The sequence below is a fragment of the Oncorhynchus tshawytscha genome, linkage group LG10, assembly GCF_018296145.1.
Source record: "Oncorhynchus tshawytscha isolate Ot180627B linkage group LG10, Otsh_v2.0, whole genome shotgun sequence".
In the NCBI taxonomy this organism is placed as follows: domain Eukaryota; kingdom Metazoa; phylum Chordata; class Actinopteri; order Salmoniformes; family Salmonidae; genus Oncorhynchus; species Oncorhynchus tshawytscha.
In genome coordinates, this window is record NC_056438.1 from 26,600,004 (window position 1) to 26,616,794 (window position 16,791).

At 45.1% G+C, this 16,791-nt stretch overlaps 1 protein-coding gene across 4 annotated transcripts in view; it reads right to left on the reverse strand.

Moving 5' to 3' along the window:
• Nucleotides 1-380: 380 nt before the first annotated feature.
• LOC112260013 (DENN domain-containing protein 4C) overlaps nt 381-16,791 on the reverse strand; it is an 87,240-nt gene continuing 70,829 nt past the window's right edge. The window contains exons 18-34 of one of the 4 annotated variants that reach the window (XM_024434790.2): nt 16,614-16,742; nt 16,088-16,235; nt 15,671-15,841; nt 15,289-15,414; nt 14,729-14,872; nt 13,360-14,534; nt 10,334-10,538; nt 9,977-10,080; nt 6,487-6,662; nt 5,922-6,107; nt 5,454-5,634; nt 4,909-5,019; nt 4,476-4,613; nt 3,285-3,402; nt 2,894-3,047; nt 2,699-2,763; nt 381-2,568 (exon numbers count right to left, since the gene is read on the reverse strand). In XM_024434790.2, the coding sequence (XP_024290558.1) occupies nt 2,432-2,568; nt 2,699-2,763; nt 2,894-3,047; nt 3,285-3,402; nt 4,476-4,613; nt 4,909-5,019; nt 5,454-5,634; nt 5,922-6,107; nt 6,487-6,662; nt 9,977-10,080; nt 10,334-10,538; nt 13,360-14,534; nt 14,729-14,872; nt 15,289-15,414; nt 15,671-15,841; nt 16,088-16,235; nt 16,614-16,742 (3,468 nt within the window). In that variant the 3' untranslated portion in view covers nt 381-2,431. Of the gene's footprint in view, nt 2,569-2,698; nt 2,764-2,893; nt 3,048-3,185; nt 3,403-4,475; nt 4,636-4,908; nt 5,020-5,453; nt 5,635-5,921; nt 6,108-6,486; nt 6,663-9,976; nt 10,081-10,333; nt 10,539-13,359; nt 14,535-14,728; nt 14,873-15,288; nt 15,415-15,670; nt 15,842-16,087; nt 16,236-16,613; nt 16,743-16,791 lie in introns of those variants that run through there. The other 3 variants (XM_024434792.2, XM_024434791.2, XM_024434793.2) reach the window with 3 other exon arrangements.

The window sequence follows — 16,791 nt, forward strand, 5'->3', positions numbered from 1 at the left end:
TGCACGTCAGTGTCCCTTTGCAAAATAGAATAGCATCCTGTGCCAGGCGGAGTAGAAGAACTTGTAAGATGTGTTTATTATTTGCAGACCACAGAGGGAACTGAGTAATATGTTACAAATATTCCGATACAGTTTATGATCTTGTACTTTATATTTTATTGAGCTATGATGATAATCCTCCACGTGCATTCATTTGTGTGAAGCCAAAATGAATTATTTAACTATTTTAAATCATTCATTCTTCAGGAACTTTTCCAGAATTGTGTTGGTGTTGTGATGGCAAAAAGTACACCCTTTAATGCAATGTTGAAGAGTAGGCGAGTAATTGTCCCCAAACCCATGCACTGACTACTGTATAAAAATGCATCACTAGTAGCAGGTTTTTGTTTTGAATCAGGTCACAACTCATTTATTGCAGTACAATAGTGTATAGACATTCACATGCATTCCACAGGACGGTAGATTGAACCATTTTGTATACACCCTCTGACAAGCACAGCTTTTAGCCAACAGGAAATGCTCAAATGTCATAAGAGGTTAGTTATCAAATGTATAACACCACTGTGATTGGCTTGATACATGTTCTGTTGTCCATATGTTATAATAATAAACAGTTGGATTTCGGTTTCACGGTAGTAAAGTTAGATGTTGGAACAGATGATCCCTATTGGGGTTAAATCACGTACGAATCTAAGCAGTGCAATCTGACAACTTTACATAGAGAGTATTCACACTTCTGTGTGACTCTAGAAAGGACCACCTACAACGTGTGTAGGTCCGTATTCTTAAAGCGTCTTAGAGTAGGAGTGCTGAGCTTGGATAAGTTTTACCTTTCAAATAATAATAAAGATCACATGGACAGATGTAGACCTGATCCTAGGTCAGCACTCAGTCCTACAGGCCCTGGGCATAATTCTACGGTTTGAATGAGCCCTTTATGTGCTGTGTAAAGTCTCTTCCGCTGCTCAAAGTTGATATTCCATTCACAATAAAAGGAAAACAAGAGATGGGATAAAATGAATCAAGGCAGACCTCACTAATATGTAAACCTTTAAAAGCTAGCTTATCTTCCTTAACTACGATGGTTAAGCTTTTAAAGGGAGGGATATTTCTATGTCAGTCAGATATACTGTCGATATATTATGGAGTAACCCAAGCATGTACACAAGCAGATTTTTAATCACATGAAAGCATATATTACCATAAGAGTTTAACTGTATGTTGGACTTGTCACTACTACTGAGGCACCGCAGTAACTTACCGTGGTTTCTTTCCCTGTGACAGAACGGATCTCGTCAAAGAGCTGCACTTCAGTAGTTTGGCATCTCAGTTCCCTTCCTATTCATGGTTACATTTGATTTTTAGCCCCAAAATGGCTAGTGGCTAAACCTGAAACATTCTAGGTTGAGTATGCTGCGACGGATTCCTTTTCTCTCCCATTGGGATGTCGATGTTGTAAGAATAAAACATTTAGTTCAGGCTTTTCTTTTAAGACATGTTTGCAGGGTTCTGGAATGTTCTCGAACTGATCTCCAACGCTTATTTACACACAAAACGAGAGAAATCTACTTCTCAATAACGAATTGCATTCAAAGATAAACACCCACAATGACACAACAATAGTGAAGACTGAATCTGTAGAAATCAGCATCAAGGCATCCCCCATGTAGAAAAATATGTACAAAAAAGACAACCAACGGACTGGTAAAGCTACCGTTTCTAAAAGTGCACATCAATGACATTGACGATCAGTATTCTGTCCATGGGTAAATGACCTACTAGAATACTACAAAGTGGTTCTAGGGCCAGGGGTGTTGGGGTCAGATCCTGGGGCTATAGGACAGAGATGGAGCAAGGCCACTCAGGACTGGGCAGTGAGAGACACGCATACTCAATCATAAAAGGGACTAACACTGTACAAGTGACATTCTCACCACACCATTTTATATAGTAGGTGTCCCCCCTTCCTGCCATGCTACTGTAGCTAGCTTGCTATCATACAAGCTTAATTGTTCATATACGGTTATTTTGTTAACCTATTCGTTTACCAACGGTTCAGTTAATGTATAGTGCTTCTACACCTGCATTGCTTGCTGTTTGGAGTTTTAGGCTGGGTTTCTGTACAGCACTTTGTGACATCAGCTGATGTAAGAAGGGCTTTATAAATACATTTGATTGATAAACAAGGCTCTCTTTTCCTGACCTTCCAGAGTATTTACATAAATAACAATGCAATACAAGCGGCCCGCGGGGAAAGAACAACAAAAGGGACTTTCGGGATAAAAAAGTACCATCTTTGGGTGATATGAAGGTGCAAAAATTCTCCCTTACACCCTCACCCATCAAGTTCCTTCCCCCCTTTCTCTTGTCTGCTTCTCTCCAGTGTGAGTGAGGTCATCAGACTGTCCAGCAGATGGCAGCAGTGGCCAAATCAGATGACTGGAGCACCGAAGCACTTGAGGCACCACTGGACGTTGGTGTTGGGTGGCCAGTCGATCTTATGCAGGGCCTTGAGCTGCTCTGGGCTCAGCTCATCAAAGGCCAGGCGGTATTCACGGTCAAAAGCCTCTGTTGGGGAGACAAGGGGGGAAAAAAAAACAATCATTTAGCTCAGGAACAAGACACTGAATGATTGGAATTACCCAAATCCATGTCTTGGTTTAAAAAAAATACTTGTTGTGTCATGCAGTTCACTCACCGACGTCAATGTTCTCCCGTCCCAATGCCACCAGCGCCAGGAAGAGGATCTCCCGATAGATACCCCTGATAAGAGACCAATAAATAGATCAAAATCTAAAGTTTACATTAGAGAAGTTCAAACCAAACGTTGACATTAACTCACAAATTAGCTCATAAATGTGTCACCCCCACATATAAGCTTTAGAGGACTGACCTTTGGCGTTTGACCTCTGGGTTCCTCTTGACCTCCCGGAGAAGCAGGTTGATGGGGCCATAGACGTCGTTGGTCTGGATGCTGCGGACGATGCTGTTGAGGAGGGTCCGTGTCTCCTGGTAGTCCGTGGGGGCCAGGGTGCCCTTCTTCTCCACTGGGAAACAGAGATTCTTCAGTACTCAGTCACTATTCAATACATTAGAATAATTGTTTTTTTTTACATATATGGCTCTATTCATTAGCTGTCAACTCAAACTGTGTTCCATTATCAAATATGAGCAGGACATGCATGTTAAAAAGTTAAGACACAGACAGACAGCTCAGTGCTCTGAGGATGATTGCTTGATTAGATGTATGAGAGCTATGTATGTGTGAGAGTGTGTGTAGTCACTCAGGGTCCTCCAGCTCTGGTAGAGGGGATCCCCAGGTTCCTGGTGCAGATTGATGTTGTCCCACAGCAGCTGAACATACACCTGTTTACTGTCTTGAGACAGGGATGTCTGGTGGAGCTGTGGACATAGTGAATGGAAGACACAGTTATCTACTGTTGCACTGCTTTAAAGGTCCTGAACAGTCATTCTGAAAAGTACTTTCTCTCTCATGGCTGTGATGCGGTTCACAGCAGCACTGACAGATGTGTTGACATGACAACTGCGTCTGAGTTTTGAATGACCCCCCCCTTTTGTTCCATGCTGGCTGAAAGCTAGTTACTGACTAGCTATGTTAACACCAGACACAAATGAAAACTAGCTAACACCAGACACAGATGAAAACCTAGCTAGTCAGTAACTAGCTAACACCAGAATCAAATGAAAACCTAGCTAGTCAGTAACTAGCTAACACCAGACACTGATAAAAACCTAGCTAGTCAGTAACTAGCTAACACCAGACACAGATGAAAGGGGAACATATAAGTGTCTTTGCCATAGATGAATAGTGTAAACTTTACATTATTTTTGCTGGTACCAGTAGAGTAGCTGTCTAGCTAGCTATAAACCACCATGTCTTCTCCGATATTGGTTACAAGGCAGTACTGATTTTAATTAGGTAAGAGAATAGCATGATACCATTGGTGTATTAAAAAGAGAGTTACGGTGATGTCACCTTGCCCCCTTAATAATGAGTCCAAGTGTTTGACATGGGGGAGGAGACCAGTAACTTTATGATCAAACATGATCAAACGTTATCAACATAGAAGCAACAGTCATTTGTCATACTTTGATCTGGTTCCCTTCAAATACCATCATTAATGAAAAACATGATTTTGATAGTTCATGACCTTTAACAGGGGCGGCAGGTAGCCTAGTGGTTAGCGCGTTGGGCCAGTTACTGAATCGAATCCCCGAGCTGACAAGGTAAAAATCTGTCATTCTGCCCCTGAACAAGGCAGTTATAAATCACTGTTCCCCAGTAGATGGTCAATGTAAATAAGAATTTGTTTTTAACTGACGTGTCTAGTTAAATAAAGGTTCACGGTGGCTGGTCGCTCTGAGGCGATCACGAGTAGAGAACACTGTTTGTATGCTGTGTGTGAATATTTGTGTAGATGAGTAGCGTGTGTGAGTTCTGCATGGTTATGTACCTGTACTCCATTGTTACAGTGTTCCGAGGTGAGGATGAGGCCAGGCAGGTAGCTGGGCAGGTCCAGGCGTTGGAAATAAAACACCAGGTTCCAGAATATGATGGGGTGCTGGCTCAGGAATTTGTGGGTGTAGATGACCTGATGGAGAAAACCAATTAAACTGTGCTTTATAAGCGATACTACAGCTTAATGTTCAAATCTGTAAAGATTAACAGTTAAATAAAAATGGAAGCAGCAACAGTGAGGGCGACAAATGACCAGAACATCAACAGCTAGCTACATTTATGACATTTTTTAAAACACAGGGGCCCTTCAACATCAATGCCACATACTGTAAATCATACTACATCTGAGAATCTATGGGCCCCATTTTGCTGTCCTGTAATATTGCTTCTTTCTGAAAATATTCTTATATCTGTTAAATGTGTGTTACTTGGTCTCCCTCATTCTCCAGTAGGGTCTCTAGTTCTTTGCGGAGGACCAGGGGGCTGAGGTAGGGCACAGACACGGGCATTGGGTTGGGCCGTTTTTGTCCCAGGCCATCCTGAGAACCACACACACACACACAGCGCTTTAGTCAGTTGCATATCTCCTGACCATCCACATAAATAGAACCTTTGTTGCCTCCCACCCACAAACACAGTGAATCACCTATTCCATTGGACAGTGACCACTGATTACGTATCCCAAGTAATTTTATTTCTGGATTTTGACAAATGTGGTTTGACAGCACTGTGTAAACAACCTCTTTGCTTTCTCAATAGCATAGAAAAGCATGGCCTGTACATGTGCTGCAGTTTCAGAGTAAATTCTATTTCAATGAAAGTCCACATACAGAAAACAATAATTAATTTTCGATTCATAAGAGTTGAATTGATTTAAATTTCATACCCTGAATTTACTGACCTGAAATTTAATTGACTCAAGCCCTGGTGCGCTGAGTGGGAAGGATTGCAGGGACATTCTAAGGACACTCACCATCTCTGTCAGGCTGCAGGGCAGGCTGGTGGTGGACACGCTGTGTCCTGGTTCTCTCTGGGCAACCAGGCTCTGTAGAGGCCCGCCCACACTGTTGCTGCGTGTCAGAGACGTCCCCCTTTTCCCTGCCTGGTGCTCCAGCAGGCCCAGGGGATCCGATTGAGCCGGCTCCGGTATCAAACTGACAGACAGACAGGAGAGGGCAAAGACAGAGGATCTTTAACAACAGAAAAATGTAAAGCAAGAGTGAGCCAAGTCGAGTTTTCAGCTTGTCATTTTTCAGTTCTTACAGTTCAATTGACAGATGAACAAGTTCACTTAGCTACACATTAGCATCATTAGGGTACATGTTAACCCTTTAATTTACTGAATAGAAGGCACCAAATCAGATAAAGGATAAAAGGTAATAATGATGGAGACAGAATATTAAATGTGTTTTTTTGAGACAGGCACTTCTTGTGAACCGACCTCTTGTGCGTGGCAGTCTGGCTGGCCGGGGCCTCTCCTGGGTCCTCAGATTCTGGGAAGCTGATGAGGCCAGGGGTCGGGGTGTCCATTGCAGCCCCTACCTTGTTCTCGGTGGAGCCTGTAGCTGTGGCCTGCTGGCTGGTGCTGTGGATACTGTCTCCTGATGCGCTGGGGTTCAGGTAGAAACTGTAGGTGAGATCACACACAATGAAACAGGGGAAGTGCACACACATCCAGCCACATAGAACATTTGAATGACTTAGACGAAGATAATGAAGTATGTCCAATTGTAGCAGGTTAAAATGTATTTAATGCCCATGTCAAAGCCCGCCACCGCACCTTCCTATGTAGCCGTTTCCGTAAATGTGCTTAATTGTCTGGTTTTGTACATGTAATCGGATTCATTTGTACCGTGTCTCACAACAAAATTCTGCTTCATTTAGTGAGTTCTTCATGAACTAGTAAGTATAATTTAAACATTAGCATGGAAAATCTCGCATCCTGTTTTATTGAATACACTATTATACAAGCGTATACTTCATGGCCCAGACAGACAAACACCCACGCTGTGGTGGTGCGCAGGTCGTGGAACTCGACGTGGAGCAGGGGCAGGAAGGCGGTGCGGCAGAAGGGACAGGTTGTGTTGAGGTTGGAATCGTCTGCCGTCCAGCCCGCCATGATCTCCTCATCGTATACCAGACACTCACAGGATCGACACTGGGAGCAGCTGGACATCAGCACCTACACACACACACACACACACACACACACACACACACACGAGAGAGATAAACATTACAGATGCACCTGGCATAGGCTACTTGAAGCTACCTGACTAAGTAACAAACTTACCGGTTACGGATAGAAAGAGGTCACAGTCCATTATGAGCCTATAGCACCCTGTACGTATGAACTGCCAGATTACTACAGCATACTGTACAGTGCATTCGGAAAGTATTCAGACCCCTGGACTTTTTCCACATTTTGTTACATTACAGCCTTATTCTAAATTGTATTAAATAATATTTTTCCTCATTAAATCGACACACAATACCCCATAATAACAAAGTGAACAGGTTTTTAGAAATTTTGTCAAATGTATTAAAAATAAAGTATTCAGACCCTTTGCTATGAGACTTAAATTGAGCTCAGGTGCATCCTGTTTCCATTGATCATCCTTGAGATGTTTCTACAACTTGATTGGAGTCCACCTGTGGTAAATTCAATTGATAGACATGATTTGGAAAGGCACACACCTGTCTATATAAGGCCCCACAGTTGACAGTGCATGTCAGAGCAAAAACCAAGCCATAAGGTCGAAAGAATTGTCCGTAGAGCTCTGAGACAGGATTGTGTCGAGGCACAGATCTGGGGAAGGGTACCAAAACATTTATGCAGCATTGAAGTTCCCCAAGAACAAAGTGGCCTCCATCCTTCTTAAATGGAAGAAGTTTGGAACCACCAACACTCTTCTTAGAGCTGGCCGCCCGGCAAAACTGAGCAATCGGAGAAGGGCCTTGGTCAGGGAAGTGACCTAGAACCCGATGGTTACTCTGACAGAGCTCCAGAGTTCCTCTATGGAGATGGGAGAACCTTCCAGAAGGATAACCATCTCTGCAGCGCTCCACCAATCAGACCTTTGTGGTAGAGTGGCCAAACGGAAGCCACTCCTCAGTAAATGGCACATGACAGCCCGCTTGGAGTTTGCCAAAAGTCTCTCAAAAGGACTCTCAGACCATGAGAAACAAGGTTCTCTGGTCTGATGAAACCAACATTGAACTATTTTTTCCCCCTTTTTTGAAGTATATAATTGTTTAGTAGCTACAATCTTGTCTCATCGCTACAACTCCCGTACGGGCTCGGGAGAGACAAAGTTTGAAAGTCATGCGTCCTCCGATACACAACCAAGCCGCACTGCTTCTTAACACAGCGCCATCCAACCCGGAAGCCAGCCACACCAATGTGTCAGAGGAAACACCATGCACCTGGCAACCTTGGTTAGCGCGCACTGCGCCCGGCCCGCCACAGGAGTCGCAGGTGCGCGATGAGACAAGGATTTCCTTACCGGCCAAACCCTCCCTAACCTGGACGACGCTAGGCCAATTGTGCGTCGCCCCATGGACCTCCCGGTCGCAGCCGGTTACGACAGAGCCTGGGCGCGAACCCAGAGTATCTGGTGGCGCAGCAGTACAGCGCCCTTAACCACTGCGCCACCGGGCGCAGTGCGCGCTAACCAAGGTTGCCAGGTGCATGGTGTTTCCTCTGACACATTGGTGTGGCTGGCTTCCGGGCCCTCAGAGAGATCCTTGATGAAAACCTGCTCCAGAGTGCTACGGACCACAGACTGGGGCGAAGGTTCACCTTCCAACAAGACAACGACACTAAGCACACAGCCAACAAAGCAGGAGTCGCTTCGGGACAAGTCTCTGAATGTCCTTGAGTGGCCCAGCCAGAGCCCGGACTTGAACATCTCTGGAGAGGCCTGAAAATAGCTGTGCAGTGATGCTCCCCATCCAACCTGACAGAGCTTGAGAGGATCTGCAGAGAAGAATGGGAGAAACTCCCCAAATACCCAAGAAGACTCGAGGCTGTAATCGCTGCCAAAGGTGCTTCAACAAAGTACTGAATAAAGGATCTGAATACTTAAATATGATATTTCAGTTATTTTGTTTTTGTATATATTTGCAAACATTTCTAAAAATCAGTTTTTGCTTTGTCATTATGGGGTATTGTGGGTAGATTGATGAGGGGGGAAAAAACGATTTAATACATTTTAGAATAAGGCTGTAACGTAAGAAAATGTAGAAAAAGGGGTCTGAATACTTTCTGTATGTACTCTGTCTTTGACTCAGTCTTTGTGAGACCATATATTGAGTACGGTAGCCACTTACAGTTGAAGTCGGAAGTTAACATCCACTTAGGTTGGAGTCACTAAAACTAGTTTTTCAACCACTCCACAAATGTCTTGTTAAACTATTGTTTTGGCAAGTCGGTTATGACATCTAAGTATAAACACCATGGGATCACCCAGCTGTCATACCGCTCAAATAAAATTTGATTTGATTTGATTTGAGATGAACGTACTTTGGTGTGAACAGCGTAAATCAATCAGTCCGATATCGACATAACCTGAAAGGCCGCTCAGCAAGGAAACCACTCAAAAACCATAAAAAAGCCAGACTACGGTTTACAACTGCACATGGGGACAAAGATTGTACTTTTTGGAGAAATGTCCTCTGGTCTGATGAAACAAAAATAGAACTGTTTGGCCATAATGACAATCGTTATGTTTGGAGGAAAAGGGGGAGGCTTGCAAGCCAAAGAACACCATCCTAACCGTGAAGCACAGGGGTGGCAGCATCATGTTGTGGGGGTGCTTTGCTGTTGGAGGGACTGGTGCACTTCACAAAATAGATGGCATCATGAGAAAGGGAAATTATGTGGACGTATTGAAGCAACATCTCGAGACATCAGTCAGGAAGTTAAAGCTTGGTCGCAAATGGTCTTCCAAATGGACAATGATCCCAAGCATACTTCCAAAGTTGTGGCAAAATGGTTTAAGGACAACAAAGTCAAGGTATTGGAGTGGCCATCACAAAGCCCTGACCTCAACCCTATAGAAAATGTGAGGGCAAAACTGAAAAGGCGTGTGCAAGCAAGGAGGCCTACAAACCTGACTCACTTACACCAGCTCAGTCAGGAGGAATGGGCCAAAATTCACCCAACTTACTGTGGGAAGCTTGTGGAAGGCTACCCGAATTGTTTGACCCAAGTTAAACAATTTAAAAGGCAATGCTACCAAATACTATGAATGTATGTAAACTTCTGACCCACTGGGAATGTGATGAAAGAAATAAAAGCTCAAATAAATCACTCTACTATTATTCTGACATTTCACATTCTTAAAATAAAGTGGTGATCCTAACTGACCTAAGACAGGGAATTTTTACTAGGATTAAATGTCAGGAATTGTGAAAAACTGAGTTTAAATGTATTTGGCCAAGGTGACGTAAACTTCCGACTTCAACTGTAAATATAAAGTATGATAGTCTCACCTCAAGGGCACAGTTCTGGTAGATACTAGAGGAGCTGGTGTGGTGGGAGCCTTGGTCTGACCTCTCAGAGTCTGGACCTCTGCTTGGCCTTCCTGAAGTCACGTCTATATATATATATATATATATATATATATATATATATATATATATATACACACACATATACACACACACACACACAGAGAGTATACAATCACAACACACTTACAACCTTACACATCTTGTGAGTGTGTTTGTTTATGGGTGTACGGGTAACGTTGTTTTGTCTTCTTGTGCATGCGTAAACAGTGTGTGTGTGTGCCTGCATACTTTTTTATTTATATAAGCTGTGTGTGTGTCAAGTGTGTGTATGCTTACGTGTGGAGTGGGGTCCTCTCCCTGTGTCACTGCTCCCACTGCTGCTGCCCAGGCTGGTGCTGCTCTGGGTCAGGCCGTTGGACACCAGGCCTTGGGTGGGCCCTCTGTGGGTGGGACTGTCACTTCCTCCACCCCCCAACAGCATGGACTCATCCAGCCCGGCAGGGAAACTGTCCCTTTCCCTATAGCCGGGGCCCAGTTCATCCTGGGAAGAGGGGGAAATAAGGCCAAATGTAAACTTCTCAACGATTGTGAATGGTCATATTACTCACTTGTACAAAACTGAATGCATTCTGCAATATGCTTTGCAAGATGAACCTGTGAAATGAGATGCTCTGCTTGCAAAGTCAAAGTCTTACATCATTGTCCTGTATATACTGGTGTTTTACAGTGTGGTATCTACAGTGAGGTCCAAAATTATTGAGACACTTGATACAGATTATCAAAAATAATTGTAGAAAATAAATCATTCAAATACTTATATATATATATATATATTATATATATTATATTATATATATTTTATGCTAAAAACAAAGTGGGGAAATGTAATTATTTTTGTTTATCAAGTCAATGTTTTTTTTTTTCAAAAAAAGGTAGGGGGTCAAAATTAGTGACACCCGTTTTCAAAGGTACCAAACCTTTTAAAAAAAAGAAGGTTTATGAGATGGGAGAACACATTGGGAGGGAGTGTCCTCCATACAGAATTAATCTGCGTCTGTGTGTATGGATTGCCTACTTCAATTCAAACCACACGTATTCAAATGGGTTTCAAGTCTGGAGATGACCATTGCAAAATGTTGATTTTGTGGCCAATGTTGTGTATTTTGATGTGTGCTTGTGGTTATTGTCTTGCTGGGAGGTCCACTAGCAGCCAAGGTTTATGGCAAAAATGTCCTGGTACTTGGTAAAGTTCATGATGCCGTTGACCTTAACAAGGGTCCTAGGACCAGTGGAAGGTATCGGAACGCAAAACAAAATATATAAAAATCACCTTTATAATAAAGCATTGCATGCATTATCCTCGCTTTCGGGTACAGGCATAGAGCAGTAGAGTAGAGGCGATTGAAGAAGTTGCACACATGGCGATAACGTTCTGTAGCCTAGGGTCTGGGAAAATGTTTGCCTTCTATAAACACACTGCATGCAATTCTACATCATTTCAGATGACTGAAGACTTCATTCTTCTTTTTTTTATACCTCACAAATGATAGTCTACTTTGAAGCTGACGAGAATCTGAGATCAATAAAGACGACCTTGTCTTGAATCTATCACTAGCCTAGGCCTAGGTGTGCGGAGACACATTGTACAACATGAGGACGAAATTATAGTCCTGAAAAAGCTTTCCAGTTTCACTGACTCACCCGATGATGTGCAGCTCACTCACCGGCGGTGGCCGATGGCCCCGTGTCAAAAGCCTCTCTCTTGTTTTACATTGTAAAACAATGTTGTTCAATGCTATTTGGAAGTTGATAACATATTTAGTGGCCTACAGGCAGATTAGTCTTCTCTTTTCAGCAGGAGCCATTTACTTTCCAACCTGTGTTTTCCCACGATTGTATTTGAAGTATTGCTAAAGGAATGTTTTGGCTGCATGCTGTTCACTGACAGATTTGCCGCGCATTTCCGACAGTAGGCAATGCCGTGTGATTGGCTACACTCCACAGTTAGGCAATAATTAAAAAGTCTATTGATCCTCGTGACTACTCCTGGTGTAGTCTTCGGAATGAGTTCATTTATTTCTGAACAGTTGGCAGTAATTCTAGAATTTTGGCAAATGTATTTCAACTTATCAGGGGTGCTGTGGCACCACCAGCATCCTTCCCATGGCTATGATTCTATAAGGAAATAAATTATGAAGTATGACTCTGGAGAGATGGTAGTGGCAGGCTCATGTCTATCAGAGCAGAGAGAGGGAAAGCGATCATAGAAAGTGAATCTCATTCTAGTTCTGTGAGAGATACAGGTGCGCTTCTCTCTCACCACAGCAATGGCCACACGTTGGTCTATAGGCTACAATGTTGCGCAAATCATAAACCTGTTCCGGCAGGATCCGGCTCAAATTAAACAGTGGTTATGGGGCTATTTTGCCTCTAACTGCAGACCAATTCCTGCATATATGAATGGACAAACCCATCAATCACGTGACACTATTAATTACCATGTGAAGACTCGATAGCGCATTGAAGCCAAATGAAGTCGGTTAAGATGGCATCTCGTGTAGACACAACATGGACAGTTTGAGCTACTCCAGGAAGTGATGTTGCAGGCTAGTTCAGTGCTGCCCCTCTCACTGAGTTACTCAAGTTGAAGAACAACCAGGGGTACTGTAGGCTGCCAAAAGCAACTAAATGATCCTTATAACTTGTGTACGACATACATCTGGTGAATTAGAAGCAATTATTGGTACTATTTTTTGTATTTACATGGAGATTGCAATTTTTCCATTTACTATAATGGGGGATCCTGTTTTCTGCCTGCAGTACCACGGTCGGCCTTGAACTTCCATGGCTTCAATGAGAGGGGGGGGGGGGCAGTCGTTCTCCCCTGGAGCAGATGAAGGATATCAAGGATTTGGAAAGGTTCTGTATGGAAGAATGGTCCAAGATCCCTCCCAATGTGTTCTCCAATCTCATAAAACATTTATTTTGAAAGGCTCAGTGCCCGTTATCCTTGTAAAGTGTGGTATTAAAAGGTATTTAAAACAGAGGTGTCAATTTTTACCCCCAACTTTGAGAAAAAAAGTATTACTTCTTTAAACAAAATCTCTTGCACCAAACAATTGTATTAGTATAAAATAACATAACTTACCTTTTTTTTGTTGCATACAATATAGCTCAGTATTTGAATTCCTTATTTTATACAGTAATTTCTGTTAATCTTTGTCAAGGGTGTCAATCATTTCAGACCTCACTGTATGTCATCCGAATGTTGCAGGTTATATTTGTGCAATGAATTACCATTTTACTTGATATTTTAGTTAATCTAGCTATGTATGCATGTTCTGCAGTCCATCCCCGCTCACCTCGTCGTCAGAGTAAGAGTAGGCTGAGGCCACAGCCCCCCACACCTTGCTGGCCAGGTTCCCTGCCTGCTTCATGCCTGATTTCAACACGTCTATCTTGGGACCCGAGAGCAGGGTGTCCATCTTCATGCCCGAGATGGAGTTGATGACCGACCCCAGCGAACCACTCTGCGACGACCTCACCAGCGCAGTCAGCGGCGACGACCTTGGGCTGGCCACAACACCCCTGGAAGAGGCAGGGCTTCTGGAGGCCTTCACGGCGAAGGTCTTGGAGCGCGTGACTGCTGCGGGGCTGCGTTTAGGCGTCGTGTCCCCGCTTGACCCCCCTAGGTGTTTGACAGGGGGCACGGGGAGGCTGGACCTCCGTTCTTGAGGTTGCTTCACTGGGGCAGCATCCGGGGAAGGGTCCCCTCCCTGGCCCTCCTGGTGGAGCTCCATGCTACAGGATTTGGGGCCAAGCGGGCTCCGGAGGCTCATGTACATCTCAATCTCGTCTGCCAGGTTTCGGGACACCATGGCAGGCAGGGATTGCGGCAGCTCCTGACTGGTTACGGAGGCTAACTCCTCGTGCTCCGAGACAAGGAGGGAGAGGGGGTCTGCCCCTACCTGCACCTCCTTAATCTCCAAGGTTGGCAGAGAAATAGAGCCCCTCCCCCCTGAATCTCTTTCCTCATCTTCCTCCTCCAACTTTAGACCCATCTCATCCTCCCCTCCTGCCTCCTTCCGGTCACCTTTCATCCTCTTCTCCTCTTTCCCTAACCCCTCCTCCAGTGGTGTTGGGTCCGTTACTGGCCCCTCCTCCTCCGATAGTTTCCCCAGCGTCGGACCCCGCCCCTCCTCAGACTCCAACTCCAGGTCCTTAAAGAGGGCTTTGGCCGCACTGGGAAGCGGCTTTGAAGGCGGGGGGGTGGTGCCGCCCCCAGAGAGAGCCGCCGCCAAGATCCGTGCATCAGCGCCCATGCGGCTGACGATGTGGTCCACACCATGTTTCTCCATCAGCATGCCGGCACGGCTCTCGGCACTGAAGCTGCAGCTGCGCTCCGAGAAGGCCTTCTGGCGCTGGACCTGGACCGCAGGCCCCGCCACCCCGGAGCCACCCGGAGCTGCAGACTTACCCTCAACCGGCAGGGAGATGTCCTCGCTCTGGCTGCGCAGAGAGAACAGCTTCCCAGGGGCTGTCGGTAGAGATGAACACATAGGCATGCCTTCAATACCGGGGGGACATTTTCTGTCCACAATTTCCCCCAATAACCATAAGCAGAGTTCAGTGCTGTTTAAAGACAAACATGTAACCACAAATATCAAATGTGTAAACCTCAGATATGAGATAAGGTTAAGATTTAGGTTAGAGTCTGCTCCCGTCACTCACCAGCGTCTCCTCTCTTCATGGCGGTATCAAAACTCGCCCCTGTGGACAGTTTGACGATGCTAGGGACATGTGGGAGTGCTTTCACAGGGCTGGGGGGCTCTGCTACAGCCACTGCACTGTCCACGGAGCCAGCTATGTCCCCACCTGACGAGACAAGATTGCACACCAATGGCGAAGGTGCATAAAGGAAAGAGGAATTCAGATATGACGTCATTGTTTTTAGCAGTACCCATAGGGGTTTTAAAGTATGCCGCACGACATGGTTCAACGTACCAATAAAATCTGTCCAATCTACATATATACTTTGCTACTGCCAATACAAAAACAAGTAAGAGTAACGGAGAGCAATGTACAATACTGCAAACTGAGCAAACGAGGCATGGGGGCCGCCATCTTTATGCACCATCGGCATTGAATTATTTGTCATTTTATTTATGCTCATCAACAAAAAAAATGAATACGAAAGTTTGACACACTGCCTTCTCATCTTACAGATGAACTCTCGCCAAAACTATCTTATGTTATGCCTGAGACGGCGGGGGGGGGACTGAGCTGGTTACCGTTGTGCTGTGCTGCGGACTTGCTGCACTGATCCACAGCGATTACAAGGGCTGCTGATTGAACCAAATCCACTAGGTCCTGGTGCAACTCATCTTTAGAGCCGTAGCCTTGATCAGACTGTACTCCTGCGGGACACAAACATACTGTCTTAATCTACCCAGTCTTTTCAGATCTGTGCACTTCTGAAGGGTAGGGACTAGAGGCTCGGCGCTGTAGGTGCAAGAAGTTAGGGTGTTGGAGCTAGAGGCTAGGAGCTAAGGGCTAGAGGCTAGGGACTAGTAGCCAGGGGCTATAGACGAGAGGTTAGGGGCTAACAGGCGAGTAGCTAGGGGAAGCTGTACATGTAGGGACTTGGTCCAGTATTTCCAGGCTGCAGTCTACCTCCGCTGCAGTGGTTGTCTGCGGTGTCTGCTATGATGAGGCTGCGTGCGAACAGGGTGTGATCCTCTCCGTTTGCCTCACTGGAGCTGTCTGCACTCCCGTGGCTCAGCTGGTCGCCGTTGCTGCTCGCCAAGCCGCCCGCTGACGGGCCTAAATCACTTCCTGAGCAAGCTAAAAAAGGGAGCTACTGCACTTAACCATTTAAGTCCAATACAAACAAACATAGCAAGGGGGCTTCTACAGTATATTGTAAATAGAGAGTATTGTCCTACATACAAGCACAGGTACATTACATAGCTAAAATATATGAAAAGTGTAGAAAGGGATATGCATTTGGTGCAACAACTGTGGTGATTGCATTCCAACCTAAGTGATTGACTCTCTCCCATGCTCGGTCTCTGTGTTCGGACACCTCACCTGTCGTGATGACGGTGGGTCCTTCCATGGCGGGCGTCCGGTGGACTGCCTGTTTGAATTGAGAGAGAGCACGCGCCACGTTGCGCACCTTGGCCCACATGAAGAGCCCACTGCGGTTCCGACTGGGCCAGGGGCCTTCCAGAACAGCCTGGAGAAATGAGTGGAGAGGAGATGAACACGGACATACTTTGGATTGAGGTATTTGTTTAGGCTAGTTTAAAGGGATAGCACAAGATTGTAGACATTTTTGTCCATGCGTGCAGTTTGAAGTTGAAGGTAGTTTGGCCAGACATTGCTAACTAGCGCAATGACTGGAAGCCTACAGCTACAGCTAAGCAAGCCAAAATCTTGCACTGTCCCTTTAAGTACCCTAACTGGTTGCAGTTATGTAAGGCCTAAGCAATATGGGTGAAGATCCACAACTACACATCCTAATATCCAGACCGAACATTAAAGGTTAAGGGCCAAGGCGAAGGGAGTGAAATGGGAGCGTATGCATGTGTATGGGCTGGTGTAAGTACCCTACCTTGTTGTAGTATCCATAGGTGATAGCGTTAGGGTGCACCCCTGCCTTCTTCATCTCCACCAGGACACGGACGGCCATGACAGGCTGACCGTACACGCCACACAGCTGCATCACTACACGGTAACACACCTACGGAGGGACAGAGGGTGGCTATGTGTGAGAGGACACAACAAGATAA